The sequence below is a fragment of the Gigantopelta aegis genome, chromosome 4 (assembly GCF_016097555.1).
Source record: "Gigantopelta aegis isolate Gae_Host chromosome 4, Gae_host_genome, whole genome shotgun sequence".
NCBI classification, from domain to species: domain Eukaryota; kingdom Metazoa; phylum Mollusca; class Gastropoda; order Neomphalida; family Peltospiridae; genus Gigantopelta; species Gigantopelta aegis.
The window spans coordinates 110,089,014-110,112,576 of NC_054702.1; the positions used below are offsets into that span (position 1 = coordinate 110,089,014).

Consider the following 23,563-nt stretch of genomic DNA (forward strand, 5'->3'; position numbering starts at 1 on the left):
ATAAAATTTCTTCCACACGGGTGCTTTTGATGGTGCTTTTGGAAAAAATATAGCACAGAAGACAGAATGAGGCATCATGGGACTAAATCTTCGTTTTATTTCGTACACGTTCGGTTCATTCCGTCAAAATACACCTATGAGATTTATAAGTATTAAAATGCAGTTTCACTGTTGATCCACTGCATGGTCGAGTGGATACAGTGGTCTGCTACAGTCCCGATGGTCTGGAGTTCGAATCCAGGCCTAGCACTACATCGTTTGTAGTGTTTAATGCAATACCCAGTTCATATGCTTAATTCAATACCCCAATAGTGGGGAAAATACGGTACTCTTTCCAGAAATTGTAAAAAAAACCCATTACAATGACACAGATTCCACATAATATCCACTACGATGAGTCTGAGATCATCTAGGAGTAGAACAAACATGTAATATTTTCTTTCCATAGGGGTGGAATGATGTGACATAATCTAACAATGTCATTACGGCATAAAGCAATCATCACAACATCGGTAAAATATCTGACAGTTGTCCCCCTATTGTCCAGGGATGAGAATTTTCCGTGGATCCACAGATTTTGGACCCCCAGGGTCGATCCTGTGAAACGTGTAAATTCGTTGAGAGAAAATTGGGGGGGGGGGTAGAATATAGGTATATGCGCCCTGCCCCTCTATTCCATTTTGCTGCCCTCCTTACACGTTCCCCACCCTCCTTTATTTTTGAGAGCCTCTTTTTATTTTCTAGCACTTATCTCCGCTATTTCCAAATTCACACTTTTTTCCACACAAAAAAAACAACGATCAGTCTGAACACTGGACATCAAAAGAAACAAGCCGCATTGTGTACGAAAAAGCAATTTACAACAGTTACTGTAACGTAATTTAACAGTATTTTTAACAGCCTCTATTTTGTCCCATATCTGTATCCATGTGTATGTTTGATAGACACAATAAAAGTTATATTTTATGTGAGCAATGAAAACATTTTATTTTTTACGGATTCGGCAATCTCCAATTGAAAAAAAACCCTCACTTATTTGGCGCCAAATTTGTCACATGATCAGAACGGTCATTCTGTCTTTTGTTTCCACTAACTATTGTCTGATATTTTGTCTTCAGTTGCAGATATAATTGGTTCTAACTGATGATTTTTACTTTGTCATTCTGTTTATTCAGCAGTTCTTTATAAAATATTGTAAACATTTCATTTTGGGGGATATGAACGCTTATAAAAACAACGGAAGTGGTAGCGTTTATCATTAAAATCATTTATCTTGAGTGCCAAATAATATATACACCGCCTTTACAAAAACGAAACTATTTTTTATCAGCTGGCGATAATATTTTATCACAGCGATCGATTCATTCAATGAAGATGGAAATAACAAAAATGTATCCGACATTAGGAGATCACTTTACAAATATCTTTATTGTTTTTCGTATATCTTGAAATCTTTATTAAAAATAATAATATTAAAACTTTGATTGGTCCAGCAAAACCGGACTGTCCGTGAATATCAGACCGATATCATCTTCGGTTCAGTTAAAAGACGAGTCTGCATGTATTTCGCATTTACAGAGTATGACAAATATTTTGAAAAGTCACTAGCCACAGGGCTAGTGGCTTTGTGAAAACCACTAGCCCACCAAGATAAAGCACTAGCCCAAATTCCTGATCAATTATAACACTGGATTTTTATATAATTTTTGTAACATTACACATTTACGAGTATAACAGTAAAATAAAACACACTTAAATCATGTTGTAACTTTAAGTTTTTTGTCGTGTCGTACGTTTTGTCTTTTGTCAAGTGTGATCCATCGTCATTGTCCCGTTTTTGTTTTTGCCCCCCCCCCCGGGAAAAATTAATTGAGCAAACTCTTGGTTGGTATCTAAAAACACTATCAAAATAATTAAATTTAAATGAGGGTACGACAGTGTCGCCAGGAACGGTGATGCCAAATACAGGGCATTATCCCGTGTCAGACCGATATCAAAAGAATATAACGGCGACATCTAATCCGTTGTTAATTGATGAACAAAAAAGGTATTATCTTGTATCGGCAGCTATGACGTTTTATCCAAACCGCTACACGTAATAGGCCAAGCCGAGTCATTGCATATGTGGTTACCATTAAAGTAAATTGTTTTCCTGATTGCCGATAACCACATGTTAGCGAAGTGTTAAATTAAAAAACAATAGGTAAATAAAACAAACACTGAAATTCAAAGCATGGCTGGGGTTTACTTGATTGAGATTAACCTGTCGTCGCGATTGATGATTTCCAAGTTCTTAGCCTAAAAGTAAAACATGTGCGAGATTAACGACCACGTGACGTGTCTAACCAATCAAAACACGCATGTCATTAGACTTTATTTCCTGTGCCAGAAACTTGAAAGGTAAACAATGCATGCTGTAACTGTGACGATGTAGAGATAGCATGTTACTGCAGTTTGCAGACCTAGCTCAAGTGGATTATTATTATATACTCATTGCGTTGTTGATATTATTCGATGACAAACGTCACAATCAAATTTATTAAACGAAATTTCAGCCGAGAGAAAAAGAAAGAAAGAAAACAAAAAACCCACGATCGAGCGATGACGAGAGGAGGGGGGAAACCACTAGCCCGCAGGGGCTAGTGGTTTTGCGTTTCTCACTAGCCCGAACTTAAAAACCACTAGCCACGGGCGTCGGGCTAGCGGATTTGTCGAACTCTGGTATTTATAAACCTTTTTGCACTTTTTTGTAGGCAAAATAAGGAGTATGTCTTTTCACAAAGTCTACCAACACACAACAATATGGTAACCAAATTACTTCCTTCTTCCCCCCCCCCCCCCCCCCCCCCCCCCCCCCCCCCCCCCCCCCCACACACACTTTTTCTTCTTTTTCTTTACCTTTCGTTTAGGCCTATTGGGTTGTTTTTTTGGTTTTTTGGAAGGGGGTGGTGCCGAGCGGCCACCCTCCTTTAATTTTTACCCAGCGAGAACACTGCTGTGGAAATATCAGTTAAAGTTGAGGTCGTCATGCAGCTGCTATCGTAATGTAGCTGCTATCGTAATGTAGCGACCGCCATGTTTATTTCGACACACTGTGTGTATACGAAAATAAAACAAAACTAGCTTTGTGTGTATGTGTTTAGTATTGTTTACTACGACCACTGTGATTGGCTAAAATTGAGACGTCTGAGATATTGAGACCAATCAGTGTAGCCCTTACAGTTCTAAGCCGTTATGTGCAAAACAACCGCCATTTTCGACTGTTTTCTGCAGTGGTGATCGAGTGCTTTTATATGTGATTTTTCCGTTCAAAAATGGTGAAACTGATCGCAAAGGAGGATGAAGCCACAGTTGCTGATATAGATAAGGATGTGAGGAACAAATTTAGTTATTCTGTGATGTATGTGTCTCCTGATGCAGATTTTTGCCTTGCAATTGTAAAAAACCCTATAGCTTCAAGGGGGCTTCGCCACCCTGACCCCCTGACCAGGGCTCTGCCCTGGACCTGGCCAGGGACCTGCGGCCCCCTTGACCCCGGCTAATTCCAGCTGAAAATACAAATTGTCATGCTCATCCCTGATTGTTAGGGTTAGTTTTTGTGTTAGGGTGAGGTTCCCTCTTTATTTTTATTTTGACTGCTTAAAATGAAACTTCATTGAACATTTTTACTTGTCCATAGGATAACCATTGAGGTCAGTGTTCGAGATTAACGGTATCCCGATATCCCGGGGATACCAGAATTTAATTTTGGATACCACACTTCAAGAACCCAGTATCCCACTGTGATACCATATAATACTAAATTCTCAGGTGGTGAAATGTTAGTATCCAACTGGGATACTGGCCACAAATTTCAATCTCGAACACTGGAGGTACATTTTGCTTTTCCGAGCTGATTTTTACTTGTCAGGACAAATGGACAAGTGCTTGTTTCAAACACTATACAATACCTAAATTAAAATATTTTGTTCTATAAAACCAACATAATATTTGTTTTTGTAATTCAATATTGTTACATTTTGCTTTAGAAAAATTATATATTAACTTTTGGATATTCTGTATAAACAAAAACCGAAAAGTTCCGATTGTGTTTGCAGGAAATATCTGGATTTATCGAGACGAAACGAAACTGCGATACTTTTTGACTCTGTCAATCTAGCTGTCATGGCAATTTATTTTGATGAAATACATCTAGAGTTTGTATGTTTAACAGGTTTCATTGGCAAAATAGTTTGATTGTCTGCATCATGAATCTGAGTCACAACTGCCCAGTATTACTGGCCCGGGGGACTGCTGCCATTTAAATTTTACTCGCCCCCACATATTTCTACTCGCCCGGGGTGAGCGTTAGCGTCTATCCCTGATAGTCATCACAATTGAAGTCAAAACATGTGGTCAAGTTAATTTTTCTACACAAACATTGGAAACCATAAAAATTATATTTTTCTGCAGAAACCTACAAAACACTGGACACCATGTAGAAAATAAAGCATATTATAACAACAACAATGTGGGGTCTTTATATTATAAATTTATTAAATATCATTTCACTACCTTTTGACATTATTACAAATAACTACGTACAAACACACAAACACAAACATACGTACAGACACATGCACATGCACACTCACACAAACACATACAAATACTTTTTAGGAACTTTGACCGACTCTGTTTCTGGGGAATGAGGCTAAATTGGAACCATTATCAAAACAGAACCATTTTCATTAGCCAAAACGGAACCAATTTGCTTATAATGGTATCTAAATTTATTAACGAGAATGGTACCTTTTTTATATATTTTTAATTTATTTTTAGCGATAACGACATTGCAGTGTATTGGGGAAAACGATGTTACAAAGTAATACATTATTAATATAGCTGTTGTTTTATTGAAGATATCATTCACAACTTGTAATGTTTTAGCCAGACATTTTTAATTTTTGATTCCATTTAAGTCACATAGATTTTGGTTCCGTTTTGTCCAGTTTGGTTCTGTTTTCGTTAGGGGACGTTTTTTGCTGTAACCCATTTCTGGAATGTCGCGATTGTGCAGTTTGGAACTCCAAAGTCAGCAATGCAGTACATGTATTGTATTTTTGTGTATTTGAACTATTTCGTCATCATTCTGAACTGTTTGTTTGAATGGTTTGGAATTTTGGAATGGTATGGATTCAGTGTGAAAAATAAAATATAAATACATATATAAATTTACAGTCAGTCAGAAAAAGACAGATCGGACTGGTAGTTGCATTTTTTAACTCCTCGTGGGGGTGGGACGTAGCCCAGTAAATCATTCACTCGATGCGCGGTCGATCTGGAATCGATCCCTGTCAGTGGGCCCATTGTGCTATTTCTCATTCCAGCCAGTGCACCACGACTGTTATATCAAAGGTCATGGTATGTACTACCTTGTCTGTGGGATAGTGCATATAAAAGATCCCTTGCTGCTAATCGAAAAGAGTAGCCCATGAAGTGGCGACAGCAGGTTTCCTCTCGCAATATCTGTGTGGTCCTTAACCATATGTCTGACGCCATATAACCGTAAATAAAATGTGTTGAGTGCATTGTTAAATAAAACATTTCTTTCTTTCTTTTTTTAACTAGTCCGTCAGAATTTGGCACCCCTGCTTTATTTAAAAGGAAAGTAATATTTTAAAACAAAACAATAAGAAATAAAAAGATGATCACGTCTTTAAAATAGACAGGTCTACCTTTTGTATACAGCATGCAAACACTCCATTAGCATAAAGTAGAAAACCTGTTGATTATCGACAAATCCCAAATGTATACAAAAATTCCCAAATTTATTATTTGTTAACAAAGTGATTGAAACAATGTTTCGACTACGAGGCACAGCACCCACCTAACCCCCTTTTTTCCATGGAAAGTACCTGGTATTATTTTTCAAACCTGATTTATAACAAATAAAATGTGTCTTTAATGCATATTAGTTTTAAAGCAGAGAGAAAATAAATAAAATAATATTAATAATTTGTATGTATGCATTAAATTAAGTTATTTAATTACATGAAATCTTGTAACCTTTTAAAGGGGGAAACAAATAAAAAAAATTCTTTTTGCTTAACGCAACCAATTTTTCTGAAAATCTACTAGCCATGGGAATCGGCATTGATTTTTAAAATCCATTAGCCATGGTTAAAAATCTACTAGCCTTAATTCTATTGTACAGGTAAATTTGTACCAAGAATACTTGAAAGTTTCCCCCCCCCCCCCCCCCAAAACAACCCAAATGTGCCCAAAGCATTTTATCATCACTATTAATAATAATAATTAACATGCAATTTGTAATATGTTTATTTACAAATGCCAATACCATTAACGTTTTCAATTAAACCGGATTCACTTGGGACCATTAAAATGTGCCAGTGTAGACAGAGTTACAGTTCTTGCAATATCGTGATAAGAAAATACCAACGTAAATAAAATATCATTTTAACCAAACGTTTGGACTATGTATAAGGCATCTGTGTAAGCAAGGCTAAGCAGTGCTTGTTTTAGTGATTGGTTTAAACCTGAAAGATATTTGCGTTTCTAAGAAACCAATTAAAATCAAGTTGAGTTAAAGTTTAGTTTGTTTAACGGCACCACTAGATCTCATTGATTTATTAATCATTAGCTATTGGATGTCAAACATATGGTAATTTTGTAACTTTAGTAAGACAATGCAAAACGGAAGCATCATTCGTATTTAAATGCAGATACTAGTTTTGACAAAACAACAGATCGGTATGATACAATGCAGGTATGAACACATAAAAATAATAATCCGATTTATCTTGCTACCTACGACTGGACTGGAAACTCTATTAACGTGCCCCTATCCACGAAGGTTCAGGCACGCCTACTACGGATTTAGTCTCTGACTTCGCCAGTGACTAACTCCGGAGCAGGGGGGGGGGGGGGGGGGTTAAGTTTGAGGTGGGCGGAATTTGGAAAAAAGCCATTTAGTAAAGTCACGCAAGCGTGGACTAAATAGCAGACACTTCGCAAACTTGAAGTAACACCGAGTGGGAGCCGTGCTCTGATTGGCTGAATTTCGATTCCTCGGTGAAGCCTGTATTTTACCTAAGTCTACAAAGAGTAACTGCATCCAAATACATGTCCGGACTCTAAAATTTAACCCAAAATAGTTAAGACTGCTCAGCCAAAAGGTTTTTAAGGTGATTTTGAGCAATTGATCGGTCACCAAAATAAAATGCGTTAGACTATTTATAAAAAAATAAACATAAGAATTTTGAACTGCTTCTAAAACGTTTAAAGTCTAACTAGCCCAAAAAAGGAGGTTGGTACCTGTCCTAGGAAAGGTTGTTAGCGGGGATGTCGTCAAGGAGAGGCAATGAACAGGGACGAATCCAGATGGTGGAGGGCGTGCCGGTGTGTGGTCCTGGCGATGATCTCGGTGAGCGGACGGTAGTTTTCCCCGGCAATAGTCTTAATGACGCGGTGGATGGTCGGGTTGTCCATTTCATCGAGAAGCATCCCTTGGTGGAAAATTCCCCTCCGGCGAACGGTGAGACAAATGCCTCGCCCATCTTTCATCGTGATCCTGCGCACCGAGTACTCTCCTTCCGTTTGTGGCAGAGGTTGGTACGTATCCTGGAGTGGCTCACAAAGCAGCTGGCGAACATCCCCAATGTTGGTCTTGACCAGCCTCGAGTAGCGAGTTGGTAGTTTGCCTGCCTGCAGTGACCAAGGCTGACCAGAGGGCGGATCTTCTATTGGCGGTGAAGTAGGTGTCGGCGGACTTGGCTTGGCTGGTTGGTCGCCTGGAGACACAATCGCCTTTCGTTTTCCAACGGCCACAAGATGGGCCTGGGTCTCTACAGCGGCACTCTTCCTGGGTGGGGGTGGCATCGCTGGAATCCCGGGGGTTGAAGTCGTCGGAGTTGTGGGGGGCTATTCCATCAGGGCCTGGTTCAGGGCTACCTACAACCGTTACAACAGATGTGGTTCATTGTTTATTAAGCTTTCAAAGAGGGGCGATTATTTCGTAACACTTTCTTTGGTGTCCTAATTACTGGGGAACTACCGTCAATGTTTGAAAGGTGACCACTGGCAGACAGTAGAGATAAGATCGCGTGCCGGTGTAGACAGTTAATTACTACAGAAACCATTCTTTTGTTCTTGAATTTGCATCTGAAGACCAGAATAGACAGCATCCGGTGTTGGCAGAGTTTTATTCCTAATAAGTTAACTGTAGCTGAACAGGACTTTAAAACTGCCGGTTTACACAGAATGCCGGTTTAGACAGATGCCGATTTGGACAGAGTCCACTGTATTTTATTAAGTATACCATTAGAAAGTGTAAACTGTTACAGTCTGCAAAACTAGGGGTTGCTAGTAAACACATTATTAGATGGTATATATTAATGAAAATTTGATTTTTTGAAATGGCAACATTTCTGCTGGAGATGTGGATGGATTTTTTTCTTTCTTTTTAATGCGCATTCTGGCATTATAGAATAAATATTTTACTCACCCGACCATGAAAAACACTCACCATGGGTGTCAGGCTACCATATTCTAGAAGCCCTGATCACTTATAGCTAATTATGTACAAACTTAAATAAAATTGGCTGATGTTATAATTTTTATATTTAAAATATACACAGTTGAACCTATGAATTTGTCACCAATAGCATTTCTGTTTTTAAATTTCTGTGGGTGAAATAGCCCAGTGCCACTGACGGCAGTCTTGGACTTGCTTACGGCAGTGTTTTTAAAATGTGCTTTTGCAGAAAATAAATATGGCTGAAACGTTGTTTTGTTGCATGTAGACATATTTCAAATGTACAAATGTTAAATACTGGCAGATACTGTAGACCAGATATATTAATTTTGCTGTCTTAAAGGACTTTTACCAACAGCAGTAACTTTTATGTTGGTGATGCTTCTGACCCACAGCATTTATATCTCAACAAAGGCAATTGCTGTGGTTAAGTTTGAGCCCTGTATACATCAGTTGCAGTCAGCACTCTGCATAGGCAGCCAAAGACAGCAATGGGGGTAGGAGCAGTTTGCTTATTCAGGACTGGCCAAAAGTACTTGTCTGCTTGTAAAATGTACAATTCATTTGTCCGCTGGATTTTTGTAATTCAGTTGTCTGCAGCAAGCGTCGTCCGCCATTTCAAATCTTGGCCAAGACCTTGAGGCCGTTCACATACTACGATTGGTTGTGCAAGTAAAAAACACCTATAACTGACCCCCATATTTATCTCTCTCTCTCTCTCTCTCTCTCTCTCTCCCTCCCTCCCTCCCTCCCTCCCCATCCATCCCTCCCCTATGTACAGTGTGTCTTTGAATAAGCCCCCACCCTCCTTTTTGAAGGCATGTAAGAAATTAGGCCTTTATTTGTAAATCATGGTATTCTTGTCGGTGTCTGTGAAGTAAATTGCAAAAAATGTTGAAGGATCCAGAAAAAGCTGTTTCGAACGTTACAATCCAGCACGTTACTAAAATGGATAAGTAGACACTTTGTAAAGTTAGCCCTGTGACTAGTGACTTTTAAATTGTTTTGTCGTACCCTGACTGCACACTTAGCACATCAATAACTTTATTAGTGGTCGCAGTCATGTTTGGTTTTTAACTTTGCATAGAAAATATCCTATATCCCTGACAACCATATTTTTCTTTGCTGCATTTGAACGAGCTGGCACTGTCGAGGTTTCTGCCAGAGGTTATAATCTAGGAAATTAATTTGTATATTTTTTTTAATTTTTAGATATATGATAGTTAAAGGGACAGTAAACTCAAACATGAGCCTTATGTGTTGGAAAGATGCATACCCAATCTAATTAAAATTAGCTCCACTATTACATGTGGATCTAACAGCAGCCCATTGGAGCTCATGTCCAGTTGACCTTTCATTTGACTAATCAAAACTTTACTTGCAAAATCATGCCAGTGATTTGAAAAGAATTTGAAAAATTCGTAATTATGCGGAGGGTATACGAAATGATTCGGGTGAATTATGAAGTATGCCGAAAACTAATTGCAATATAAATTTTTTTATAAAATTTGTTTCAAGACAAAAAAAAACCGTGATAGTATAGCCACAAAATCTGTTTATACTAGTATACAATCCAGAGTTTATTACTGCACTTTTCCCCCTGCTTTTTCAATGTTGAAATAAACCAACAAGTTCACCTATTGCATAAATAGTCACGCCCAATATTTTTAGAATTTGTATTCTCCCGAATAATGCTATAAAAGGGTGAAGTGTAATTGGTCGATATTAAAATTGTTATTTATAGATGAAATGTCACCTGGACATGGGAATCCACACAATGCTGTTAAATCTACTGGTAGACCCGGTAGAGCTAATTTTAATCAGATTGATGCATACCGGTACTCAGACCACCAACACATACTGACACTTTAAAAAATTAAAAATCCGTAATTTTAGTTAATAAAAAAACCATGCCATTTTCTTTTGTTTTCGTTGCGTCCAGAATTCTAACTTGGGGCAAAGTGATTTCAGCTCCAACCAACTTCTGTATGCACAGTGTAAACAAACAGTCATTTATGAGAGGTGCTTCGCTTTCATCAACCTGACTTGTAAACAACATAAATGACTTGATAATATAACAAACTATTTAACTAAATATATTTCAATTTGCATTAATAGAACGAAATGGGGTTATAATATTTTTCTCTTAAAAAATCCAAAGAAAAAATGCTATTAGGGCTATTGGTAGGCTACATTGGAGCAAAGACGACCACTCACAATACTCTAAGTGATATGTTCTTTTCTTTTTGACTACGTAATTGGTCAGTTCTGTGATTTTAGATGGGAAAGTCTAGTTAATCCAGAGTTTTACAGAATGATTTACAGTAATAAAGCATGACATCTGATAAAATCCATTACCATTTAAGGGACGGCAGGTATATCCCAATAACTTGTGATGTTATTAAAATACTGCCTGTATGTAATTTTGTGTCTAGACAGCGGTAATTAATGGCTTGTGTACTTAACATATATATATACCTGCCAATCAGGAATCACAGGTGGAGGCCATTGAAAGTACCGGTATAGACCAATTAACTAAGACTTAACAAATATACACCTGCCAATCAGGTATGACAGGTGGAGGTCACTGACAGTACCGTATAGACCAATTAACTAAGAAAACTGTTTTATCATTTCAGTACGTAGGTACCCGGCCTCGGTGGCATCATGGTTAAGCCATCTGACATAAGGCTGGTAGGTACAGGGTTTACAGTCCGGTACCGGCTTCCACCCAGAGTGAGTTTTTACAACTCAGTGGGTAGATGTAAGACCACTACACCCTCTTCTCTCTCACTAACCACTAACAATTAACTAACTGCCATGGATAAACAGCCCAGATAGCTGAAGTTTGTGCCCAGGACAGCGTGCTTGGAATTTAATTGGATATAAGCACGAAAATATGTTGGGGGGGGGGGGGGGGGGGAGTATGTAGGTTATTGCATGGACAAAACATAGTTATTTTGACAATGGTGGTTTATTTTGTATTGTAAAATAATATATACTTATTGCTGGCTTAATGGGATGGATATCAGTGTTCTATGTTGCGACCAAAATGTTGGCGTGGCGACTGACTGAATTTATTATCGTCACCATATGGCGACTGACTCCAAAAACATCTTAAGTATTAAATTATTTGCAATGTGCGTTCAGAGTCCTAACAGCAAAAACCAATTAATTTTCGGTACCGTTCGGAACTCATCGTGAAAACAATCCAGATATTTCAATTGGTGTATTATTTTAATGCACACAACCATTTGGAATATCTCAATTGATATGGATTTCTGGATCATATATGTAATCGGCCAACTAAAGAAGTTCCGAATACTGTATTGTACTATAGATAACCGATTCACTATGGTACATAGTGGTGGTTGCATTCGAGTACAAAATCAAGTAAAGGTTGCTCACTCACTGTTCATACTATACACATTGTAATCAAACATGCAAAATGGATACTGATTATTAAACAATGCATTATAAATTAGCATTTCAACAATTACGTAACGTTCTTTGATGCACCATGCAATGCATTACAAACGTTATGGGGGAGGGGAGGGGTTGTTTGTCAAGATTTACTTACCGTCTTTAAAACAATGTAATTTTTTTAAAAGCATAAACTAAATACCGGCAGCCATACATGGCCATATTTTCTATTACTAGTATTAGATGATTTTTTTAATCAATTATTGATTTAAATTAAATTCAAAAGAAAAAAATGCAAACTGAATAATGTTGGTTAAAATGCATAATGTTGGTTAAAATGCATAACTGTGGCAGTGAAAAGTGGAGGGGTGACGAGGGTGTGATGGGATGATGGTTTTAACGTTACAAAATGTTAGTGGAGCAGGACAACAAAAAAAACCTGCCAAAGTTTCCACTATGCAATTATTGAACGGACACAAGTGTTGCGTTTAAATCTGCTAACCCATTACGCATGTTGCTACACTCGTTCAAATCGAATGCAGCCCTAGTTAGCGGTGTTTTTGTTTTTCTTGCTGTGTAGATGTATACGTTGTTTCCGCCCAGCATGTAGAAACATGGCAAAAACTTTCAAAGCGGCAAAATGTTAAAATATTACAATTCTTTAGGAAAACGAAAATATAAAATTTCAAACGCTAATCAAGAAGATGAGACGGATGAAACAAGTACTGAAAAGTCAAATGAAGGCCAATCTGAGAAATCTGCAGCTGAAACCGAAACAGAGCCAGCCAAAAAACTTAGAAAATTTAATGAACCTTGGCTTTCAGTTTCCATGGCTTCAGCATGACGATAATACTGACATAATGCACTGTGCCTATTGTAGAAAAATTAGCAAGCATGTTGCTGGCACAAATCAAATGAGGGGAGATCAGGGTTTTTTGTATACCCACCACCCACAAAATAATATTTTATTTAAACGGTAGGATACGTAGGGGATAAAATAGCAGTCATGTGAGACATAAAATTAGAATTACAGTCCCTCCCACCTCCCTCATACGATCAATTCTGAAATGGTCCTCATTTCAAATTCATGATTGAGTGAAAACTAAACAATTTCATTGTTCACCAGTTTTTTGCATGCTTGCAACTAGCATCTCGCAAGCTTCCCGCATGCTTGCGATGAGCTTACCGCACACTTGCGGCGAGCTTCCTGCAAGCTTGTTCAGTTTAAGCTAGTATTTGGAACCTTTTGCAAGATTGCGATGAGCTACCCGCATGCTTGCGACGAGCTTCCAGCAAGCTTGTTCAGTTTAAACTAGTATTTGGAACCTTTTTGAGTTATTCCATGTCAAATCAACAAATTGCCCACGCACTTCAGTTCCAGATTCACTTGAAATTTGTACCAAACGTGCCTCAGTTATCCACATGAACAAATCTCAAGTTTGATTTCTGTATTTCAAATAGTAATTTTTTTAAAAGCATAAACTAAATACCGGCAGCCATACATGGCCATATTTTCTATTACTAGTATTAGATGATTTTTTTAATCAATTATTGATTTAAATTAAATTCAAAAGAAAAAAATGCAAACTGAATAATGTTGGTTAAAATGCATAATGTTGGTTAAAATGCATAACTGTGGCAGTGAAAAGTGGAGGGGTGACGAGGGTGTGATGGGATGATGGTTTTAACGTTACAAAATGTTAGTGGAGCAGGACAACAAAAAAAACCTGCCAAAGTTTCCACTATGCAATTATTGAACGGACACAAGTGTTGCGTTTAAATCTGCTAACCCATTACGCATGTTGCTACACTCGTTCAAATCGAATGCAGCCCTAGTTAGCGGTGTTTTTGTTTTTCTTGCTGTGTAGATGTATACGTTGTTTCCGCCCAGCATGTAGAAACATGGCAAAAACTTTCAAAGCGGCAAAATGTTAAAATATTACAATTCTTTAGGAAAACGAAAATATAAAATTTCAAACGCTAATCAAGAAGATGAGACGGATGAAACAAGTACTGAAAAGTCAAATGAAGGCCAATCTGAGAAATCTGCAGCTGAAACCGAAACAGAGCCAGCCAAAAAACTTAGAAAATTTAATGAACCTTGGCTTTCAGTTTCCATGGCTTCAGCATGACGATAATACTGACATAATGCACTGTGCCTATTGTAGAAAAATTAGCAAGCATGTTGCTGGCACAAATCAAATGAGGGGAGATCAGGGTTTTTTGTATACCCACCACCCACAAAATAATATTTTATTTAAACGGTAGGATACGTAGGGGATAAAATAGCAGTCATGTGAGACATAAAATTAGAATTACAGTCCCTCCCACCTCCCTCATACGATCAATTCTGAAATGGTCCTCATTTCAAATTCATGATTGAGTGAAAACTAAACAATTTCATTGTTCACCAGTTTTTTGCATGCTTGCAACTAGCATCTCGCAAGCTTCCCGCATGCTTGCGATGAGCTTACCGCACACTTGCGGCGAGCTTCCTGCAAGCTTGTTCAGTTTAAGCTAGTATTTGGAACCTTTTGCAAGATTGCGATGAGCTACCCGCATGCTTGCGACGAGCTTCCAGCAAGCTTGTTCAGTTTAAACTAGTATTTGGAACCTTTTTGAGTTATTCCATGTCAAATCAACAAATTGCCCACGCACTTCAGTTCCAGATTCACTTGAAATTTGTACCAAACGTGCCTCAGTTATCCACATGAACAAATCTCAAGTTTGATTTCTGTATTTCAAATAGTTTTGAAGTAATTGACAGTTTCCTAACTATGGTAAGAGTTAAATTTAGCTGGAAAATGGTTGCCGTAATTTTTCTGCTATATTTCAAGACCTATTATCTCAGGACATAATGGACTTAGAGCCCTGCTTTTCATCATACTTATTATCGAAAATGCAAGTTTATTTCACGAGCACCCATTTTCCACACTCTAAAACAATGTCTTGCGCATGCTTGCACTAATGAAAACATGCTTGCGGCAAGCTTGCAGAATTACTAACTACTTTATGCCAGCTAAATGTTAGCTTGCAAATAGCTTGCATTGCTTGTACTACCTGTAACAACCTTGTGACAACCTAGCCGCAAGCATGCATTTTTGTTTGGGTAATTCCTGACGTGTTTAATATTACGTAACCACCGGCTCACTGGAATGGTACAAAATAATAGCCATCACATTTAACTGTTTTAATAAGTAAATATAATAAAATACTTGTTCAGGGCTTCTAGAATTTTAATAAAAATTAACTAGCCATGCAAAAATATATGTACATAGTGTATATCTTAGTCCGCTGAATCTTTTGGGGAACATATATATTGGATCAAAACTCACTTGCTTCTTTCAAATTACAGAGAAACATACAATTTATATCATTATCTGATGCATACAAAAAGTAAAATTGCCTCTTTTGTGATATATACCACTTGTGACTGACATCAATGAGCCCACCAACAGGGATCGACCCTAGACTGACCGCACATCATACGAGCACTTTACCACTGGGCTACATACAGCCCTAGACGTCAGCAGCATTTCGTTATTAGATTACAAGAAGTAAACTGAATAATAAGTACATTTTAACATATACTATATTATAAAGAACAAGATTAAAAACAAAATATTTTGACTGAAGTGCCAATATGTTACTGGTAAATATATATTTAGATTGGTGAAAGAAAATGAAGATTGTCAAATTTGTTGGTGAACAAAAATAGCAACCCAGGGCTAGCCCTGCTTAAGCATTCCTTTAAAAAAAACCCTGCTGTTTAAAATTTGTCAAAGCACATGAAATGCAGTGTCCAATTTGAAAACATTTCAAACCAACAACCACCTAGCCGGTGCTCTTGTGTTCTGTTTTGTTTTTATTACGTACCCTCAAATTATTTTCTGGTAAAAAGGTTGTCTGTTTAATGATGGTTGCTTTGTTTATCGAGATGCCATTATTTTTTATAATTTCAATGTGTAAAAATATCTGCACTGAGTTTGTTTTAAGACTGAAGTCAAATCATTATTTATCAAATCTACGTAAGTAGTTAATTTTTTTGCATTGATCTTTGAAAACAAAATTAAATTTATAATTGCAGCACCCAATGTTTGTATCATTTCTCAGAAACAGCAAATGAAAACAGCAGTCTGGTTAGGATCTGTTCAACAAATATGTAACCATAAAATAAGAGATTATGCTTAAGGCCATCTTTTCACTGTTGTGGTTTTAGCTAGGCAACTATCCCTGCTGCCATGCGATAGAAATCAAATCAGTTGATTTGCATTGATGTCTGCATTTACAAGAGTGCTAACCATGCGGCAAACAAAGTCGAGTGTATATCTAAAAAAAAATTCCATCTGTGCAGTTAGAAGCAGAAAGAATCAATTAAATGAAGTAATTTTGGGGGATTTCCAATGATTACCCTCAGAAAAATATGGTTGCTTAATTAATGACTTCACATGGAAGGAACCGCGTCATAAAACCACCTCAATGGAAATGTCTTACGGGTAGAAACAATATGTGGCTAGTTGCATGATGGGAAATGCATTAATGGAAAGGCAGCGTAAAGTTGTTTAGCATGTCTGTACAAACATTTCCTATATAATAGTATATTACATGTGGTGGTGTGAAATTTGGGCTTGTTATATTTTGGCTAGGCCTACTACAATCTTTAAAAGGACTGATTAAAAAACCTAAAAAATAAACTGGGCTGGTTTGGGAAAAAAGAATCAATTTTGTACCTTGGTTCATGGTTAGGGTGTGATTTAGGGTTAGGGAAAGAATTCTGTATTACATGTATATTGTTGGTCCGCTGAGTTTGACAGACAATTCTGTGACCTAAACTGAACGAAATTATTCTGAAATTCATGATATTGACACCTGGGTGCTTGTGATTATATCAGATGATTTTCATGTCGATACATGTAGTGCATTAAAATAGATAAGGTTGGCAGGTTAAAAATAGGATCAGTCGGGTAACAGGAAGGAAACTATGTTGCACCTTGTTAAATTAAACAGTAAACGTTTAGATTAGATAATTGTGTTGATCACTATGATTGGAAACTGGTCAGCTGTGTTCTAGGCAGGAGATTGATTATAAAATCCATAAACTTTTGTCGTGGAAAATGATGTGTGTACATTTTTTAAAAGGTTTACATAAAATAAATTAAAATTCTCTTGTTGTTTTTAGTTTGTTTTCATGCTTACTTAAAACCTCCCAACATATACTGCTATACTGATTAGTATACAGGACCATCAAACCTCACATGTAGAAACAACTTGGGATGGTGGTGTGTTGCGTACGATTACTAGGTCACTGCGACTTGCTTTTCACGGTCTACTGCACATAATGGTAAATCCTTGTCCGGACCATATCTTACATTCAGATGCATACAGGACCATCAAACCTCACATGTTGGAACAACTTTGGATGGTGGTTGGTCCAAAACAAACTATTCATCTATCCCATTGCAAAAATTTCACATAATTAGAATTGAATCATACCCATAACATATTCATTAATATAGATATGGTTTTCCATCAAACTCCTGATAGGCGTATCATGTACCTCATCGGTACTCTTGTTTTAATTCACCTGAACTGAAGGCTCAAATGACATATTGTAATCCGTTGTCTGTCGTCATCCACTGTGCGTTGTGCCTAAATGTTTCACTCTTTTTTTTTTTTTTTTACTTCTTTTCCAAAACTACTTGACCAATTTCATCCAGATTTTGTATTCCATAGCACCATACCCCAAAATTTCTTTCTGGCAGAAATTCTGCATCCTTCTGTCTGTCCATCCAGTTTTCTGGATGTTTTTTTCACAATGTCTTGAGATATTAAAGTGATATTTTGTGTGTAGCTTTATCATGTTACAGATTAATTTTAACTTTCATGGCAATGTGCCCATTTTTCACAGAGTTATGGCCCTTGAACTTAGGCGATAAGAAAATTAGTTTTCTGGACATTTTTGGCAATGCCAAAGATATTAAACTTAAATTTTGTGAATAGCTTTGTCGTGTTTTGTTACAGATCAAGTTTACCTTTCATGGCAATTTTTCAGTTATGGCCCTTGAACTTAGGAGATCAGAAATTGTGTTGGGTCCTGAAATCATGTATTGCTTTAGTAAGAATGCTTGTTTATCTTGCAATCCACAAATCCAAAAATTAAACAAATGAATCATTTTATTTCACAACTTTACCATTTTCCAAAGTATTATCGTCAACGTCCTTAACTGCGTTATGCTTCCAACTCCGTTAATTTAGTTTTTTCATGTACGGTTCACACAATCAACATCCGATTTGTTGTCATCGGCATGCCGTTCATTTATGAGGTTTTTCTTCACAGTTCAGGAACATTTTCATTAACAATAAAGTTCAGACAAGTAAGTATCTAAATACCAAACTTTACAAACCCCTAAAACCATTAATTTTACTAAGTCGTTTTTGTTTATTCCTTAAAATTACCGATATCGGGTCCACATGACTCGTAGAAATCAACTTAAAATGGAGAAAGATGAATTAACATTCGGTGCATGTCACATGACCTCACACGTACCAGATCAACAAGGCCAAAGCATTTAATTTTTATGATTTTTAAGACCCCTGTTAGAATTTGTTTTCAATTATTATATTCAATCTGCAAAAGGTATGCTACATTTCATAATCCATTCATAACAGTTGTAAATAATTTTGAGTATATAAATTGTGTTAATTTAGAATCAATTCATTAAAAAAATTATATTTTACAAACTATTCATTGGTATGAACGTAATGCCTATCAGTATTGACATTCTAATGCTTGCGACTTCTGTAAAGCTTCATGTGAAACGTTACAAAATCTTTTCTTTGACTGTAACAAGGTTAACCACATTTGGGAATCAATACGAGAATTGATATTGACTGAAACAGGAATTGACATTATTTTTAGTCAAGATATTGTTACGTTTGATATAATCAATAACGAAAATAGTAACACTGTAAATTGGTTGATTATCAACATTAAATATTATATCTATTGTATGAAAGTACAGAAAAAATTATTAAATATCAATGGTGTTTATGTGTTTTAACCATTATATCTTGTTTCTTCTTCTCCTATATTTCCCAGTCCTTTCCATTAAATGCTTCATAGCAACAAAAAAAAGAAGAAAGAATGAATTTGTTTTACATCCACATTGTTGATTTTTTATGTTACTTGCAATCTATTTTGTTTCCCGTATGGTAGCTGAAAAATGTAGAATAGTATTTCTGTAAATATCGTATTCGTGTTTTTGTCGTTAGGTGAACGCAGTTTGGGACGTCGATGGTATATATACTCTTCAAAAGAAGAAATGCAAAACCACATTGTCGTAACATTTGGAGAATTGATTTAATTATTGAATGGTGAGTCCGATAATTACCAAATGTTGCAGGATTGTTCACAATTCACTTTAGTCCATTGTGAGTAAGTGATAGGACACACCACCAAGGTCAAGGTCATCTGGAGTCAATACCGGGTGTGGCCTCCGCGTGTGTTGACAACTGCCTGGCACCGCCTGCCCATTGAAGCAACCAGAGTACGGATGACGTCCCGGGGGATGGTGGCCCACTCGGCCTGCAAGGCTGCTGCCAGCTCGGGCAGGGTCTGGGGCTGTGGTTGTCGCTGTCGGAGGCGTCGGTCCAACTCGTCCCATAGATGCTCAATTCGGTTCAAATCCGGTGATATCGATGGCCAAGGAAGGACATTAATGTTGTTGTTCTGTAGGAAAGCCGTTGTGAGACGTGCTGTGTGAGGCCTGGCGTTGTCATGTTGGAACACTGCGTTGGCGTTGGCCATAACTGGAACGATGTGTGGCCGGAGGATCTGGTCAATGTAGCCCTGTGCATTCAGGTTGCCCTGCACGTGGACCAGGTCAGTTCTGCCAGTGTGTGAGATGGCTGCCCACACCATGACACTACCCCCGCCGAATCTGTCCACTTCCTGCACGCAGTTTGCCGCATAACGTTCACCACGACGCCTATACACGCGACATCTTCCATCATGACGTCGGAGCAGAAATCGGGACTCGTCACTGAACCACACCTGTCTCCATCGCAGTTGAGGCCATTGTCGATGAATCTGGCACCACTGCAGTCGGAGTCGACGGTGTTGTGGTGTTAAGATGACACCTCGAACTGGACGTCTGGCACGAATTCCTACCTCACGTAGGCGGTTCCGTACGGTCTGGTCAGATATCCTGCGCAAACCTGGTATTGCTGCGTCTGTGGAGGTGGCAGTAGTCAATCGTTCCCGAAGGTGGCGTACCTGGATGTAGTGGTCCTGCCCGGGGGTAGTGACCCGTGGTCGACCGGATCTAGGGAGGTCACGTGTTGATCCATGTTGCTGGTAATGGTCCCACAGTCTGGAGATGGTGCTTGGGGACACATGGAATGCCCTGGCAACGGCCGTTCTGGATTCGCCTGCGTCTAGTCGGCCGATGGCATTGTTTCTCTGCGGTTCACTGAGACGTGGCATGTCCTGGATTGTCAACTGTCGGCCAGATACAGAGGCCAGGCAAGCGAACACCCTGCACTTTTATACTGTCGGTGTTCATGTTGCACGTGCAGACAACGCACGTGCAGTGGTGACATGGTTTGCACGTGGCTGCGTTTTTGCGAATATTCACATTTTGGAACTTTATTGTACAATAGCTGCGTTTTATCGAATGTAACCGTGGGAATGTGTTTGGGACATGCAGTGACCTTATATTCACAAAGCATGAACCGGTAGGAAACATAAAATCGGAGTTATAACCCATTTGTACCCTTTTGCGTTTCTTTTTTTGAAGAGTATACATACATGTTGAATGCTTTCACACCTACAATATCTATGCATCAATACAAAATAGCAACAATTTATTTTTTATTTTTGGAATAAAAATTGTCTTCAGAATGTTTTTTAAAAATGAAAACAGTATACTGGAAATAAAAGAATTAGTAACTTTGAGCACTACAACATTCATTTGCTGATCACAACTAACTGTAAAAGTAGTTTGTCCCAAAAAGCTCTAGTTTTTGTTAGTGACCAGAAATACAGAAATTTATCTAGTCATCATATCTTGACAATGCATATTGATATAGTGATTACAAGATAAATATTTCTGGTGTATACAGAATACATATAAATATATTTCTAACATATGTTGCCCAAATATTAGATGTCTGACCAAATGCTTGCTGTTATTAAATATTGATCTTCAGGAATGTAATAGGATTCAGTTGATGAGTTGATTTTAATTTATGATAATATTTGTGGAATCTGATATTAATTAAAAAGAAAATTACTAATCCTGTTTCCAGTGACAAGAATCCAATGTGAACACCACCATGTAGAATCATGATGGACACATGGTTAGTTTGCAATCAGTGTAGCTACTCATCCATGACATGTAGACCTGTAAACCTGTAGTGAAGATTTATCACTTTGGGTCATCCCACAGGTACAAGGCTCCATCTACATTCACACTGTGTGTCCGTTTACAAGATGACATGCTTATTGAACAAAACCTCAGCACATTGTTTATACACTGGCTGTTAGACGGCTTACATATGCTAGTTCAGACACTGTGACTTGTAGATTGATAATTTTAAAGAATTTACTGCTAAATAAGCTGAAATATTAGCAAGACATTATTTATCACATTCCCCATGGGACAGCAGATACCACTCATTTGTTACCTCACAACACAGTGCTGGTTAAAACAGGAAATTACCCAGTGAGTTCATTGGGGTGGGGGTGATGACAGTTGATACGGTTACCATAGGGATGTCTGGTGTTATGTTAACTGAAATTCAGTGCCCTGAGGCCTTTTCCTATGAACTGCTCTTTGTATTATAATTCCATGTACATTTTTGTAATGTTTTACCCAAGCATGACTACTATACTATAAGTTACCTGAAAGGACTGTTTTGTTCAATGATCATGTTTGGTTATTAAATGGTTTAATGGTTCTTCCTAACATGTTTGACTCTTTTGCATGAATGACACTGCACAAAATGCATGGTTTTATTTTCAGTCTCACCACTAATGTTGAAATGATGTGATAAACTGATCAAAAATGGAAGCACAGGGTGAAGATGACAAGTAAGTTACGCATGCAACAGTGTTTTCTTACTTGCTTTAGATTTCAACAGGACCCCAGCATATTATTAACCATTTGGTAAATTTTATTTTAAAAAATATAATCTTGAGCTAAATTCAGGTTCTGTGTGTTTGTGGAGCAGGCATAGCTCTGGATGAACCAAACAATTCACCAAATTATCAATTAAACTTTGAAATTTGCAGAATTAACTTTGAAAATTGGCAAATTTGGCGAGTACCAAAGCTAGCGCTGTGTAATTTAAAATTGTGGTACATTCAAGCGTCTGAGAATTGAAAATCTGTGTGACCCATTTATCAGTTATGCAGAAATAAATCCAAGTAACCCATTTACTTTTTGCATAACCCGTTATATCCAAGTAAATGGTGCTGCAAATTTCGCGCGAACAAAAAGTAGTTTATGCAAAAGTAGATTAGCGCAAACGAAAACAATCTTTCTCGCAATATGCAGAGGCCTGTACATTTTCAAATTACACATGACTGACAAATTAGTAATGAACTATATTTGACAAATTCAACTACATTTGCATTTGACGATTGACATCTTAAACCGTGCAAACTGTTAATTTTTTGTTTATTTCTGTTCTGCCACTTTTGCATACATGTAAGTCATACAGAAACAAGATCTGCTTTTGATTTAATGTATCAGATACATGTATATAACCCATTTCTTATTAACAGGTACTTGACCATTTACCACTTAGAAATGTAACATAATGTTATTTAAATGTTTTCTTTTAATGCACAGCTATTCATTACTAAAACTAATTATATAACCTAGTTTCTTGTGTGATGAAAGAAGCCTGAGGCTGTGATTACACTGCATCCTCACAGACATGCAGGTTTTGTGGAAGTAAAACATCTCAGGATATTTAGTATATGTCCTTCACGGTCTGCAGAGGGCAACACAGTTTGTATGTCTTCACAGTCGGATAGGGGTGGGACGTAGCCCAGTGGTACAACGTTCGCTCGATGCGTGGTCGGTGTGGGATCGATCTCTGTCGGTGGGTCCATTGGGCTATTTATCGTTCCAGCCAGTGCACCACGACTGGTATATCAAAGGCTGTGGTATGTACTATCCTGTCTGTGGGATGGTGCATATAAAAGATCCCTTGCTGCTAATCGGAGAGAGTAGCCCATGAAGTGGCGACAGCGGGTTTCCTCTCAATATCTGTGTGTTCCTTAACCATATGTCTGACGCCATATAACCGTAAATAAAATGTGTTGAGTGCGTCATTAAATAAAACAAGTCTTTCTTTCTTTCACAGTTGGATATTCAAATTTCTTCTGTCCATAAAATGTATGTATACGTGTGCATGTGGATCCATTGGAATCGCAGCTTTACTGAGCCACAAAGTCTCTTTCTTTGTTAGCTGATGTAACTTATTTTTGTGCTAATATCTAATGTACTAGCACATTGAACTAAAAAGGGTCTAGATAATCAAAACTAAATAGAAGAGATATAATGCAGTGTATATTTCATCACTGCTCTGAAC

General features: G+C 37.6%; 1 protein-coding gene across 2 annotated transcripts in view; it reads left to right on the forward strand.

The window, feature by feature from the left end:
• LOC121371741 (kinesin light chain-like) overlaps positions 1 to 23,563 on the forward strand; it is a 68,192-nt gene that overhangs the window by 530 nt on the left and 44,099 nt on the right. The window contains exon 2 of one of the 2 annotated variants that reach the window (XM_041497852.1): positions 21,985 to 22,052. The exons of the other annotated variant lie outside the window; for it this stretch is intronic. Within the exon in view, the coding sequence (XP_041353786.1) occupies positions 22,027 to 22,052 (26 nt within the window). The 5' untranslated portion in view covers positions 21,985 to 22,026. The remainder of the gene's footprint in view (positions 1 to 21,984; positions 22,053 to 23,563) is intronic. 2 annotated transcript variants of the gene reach the window in all.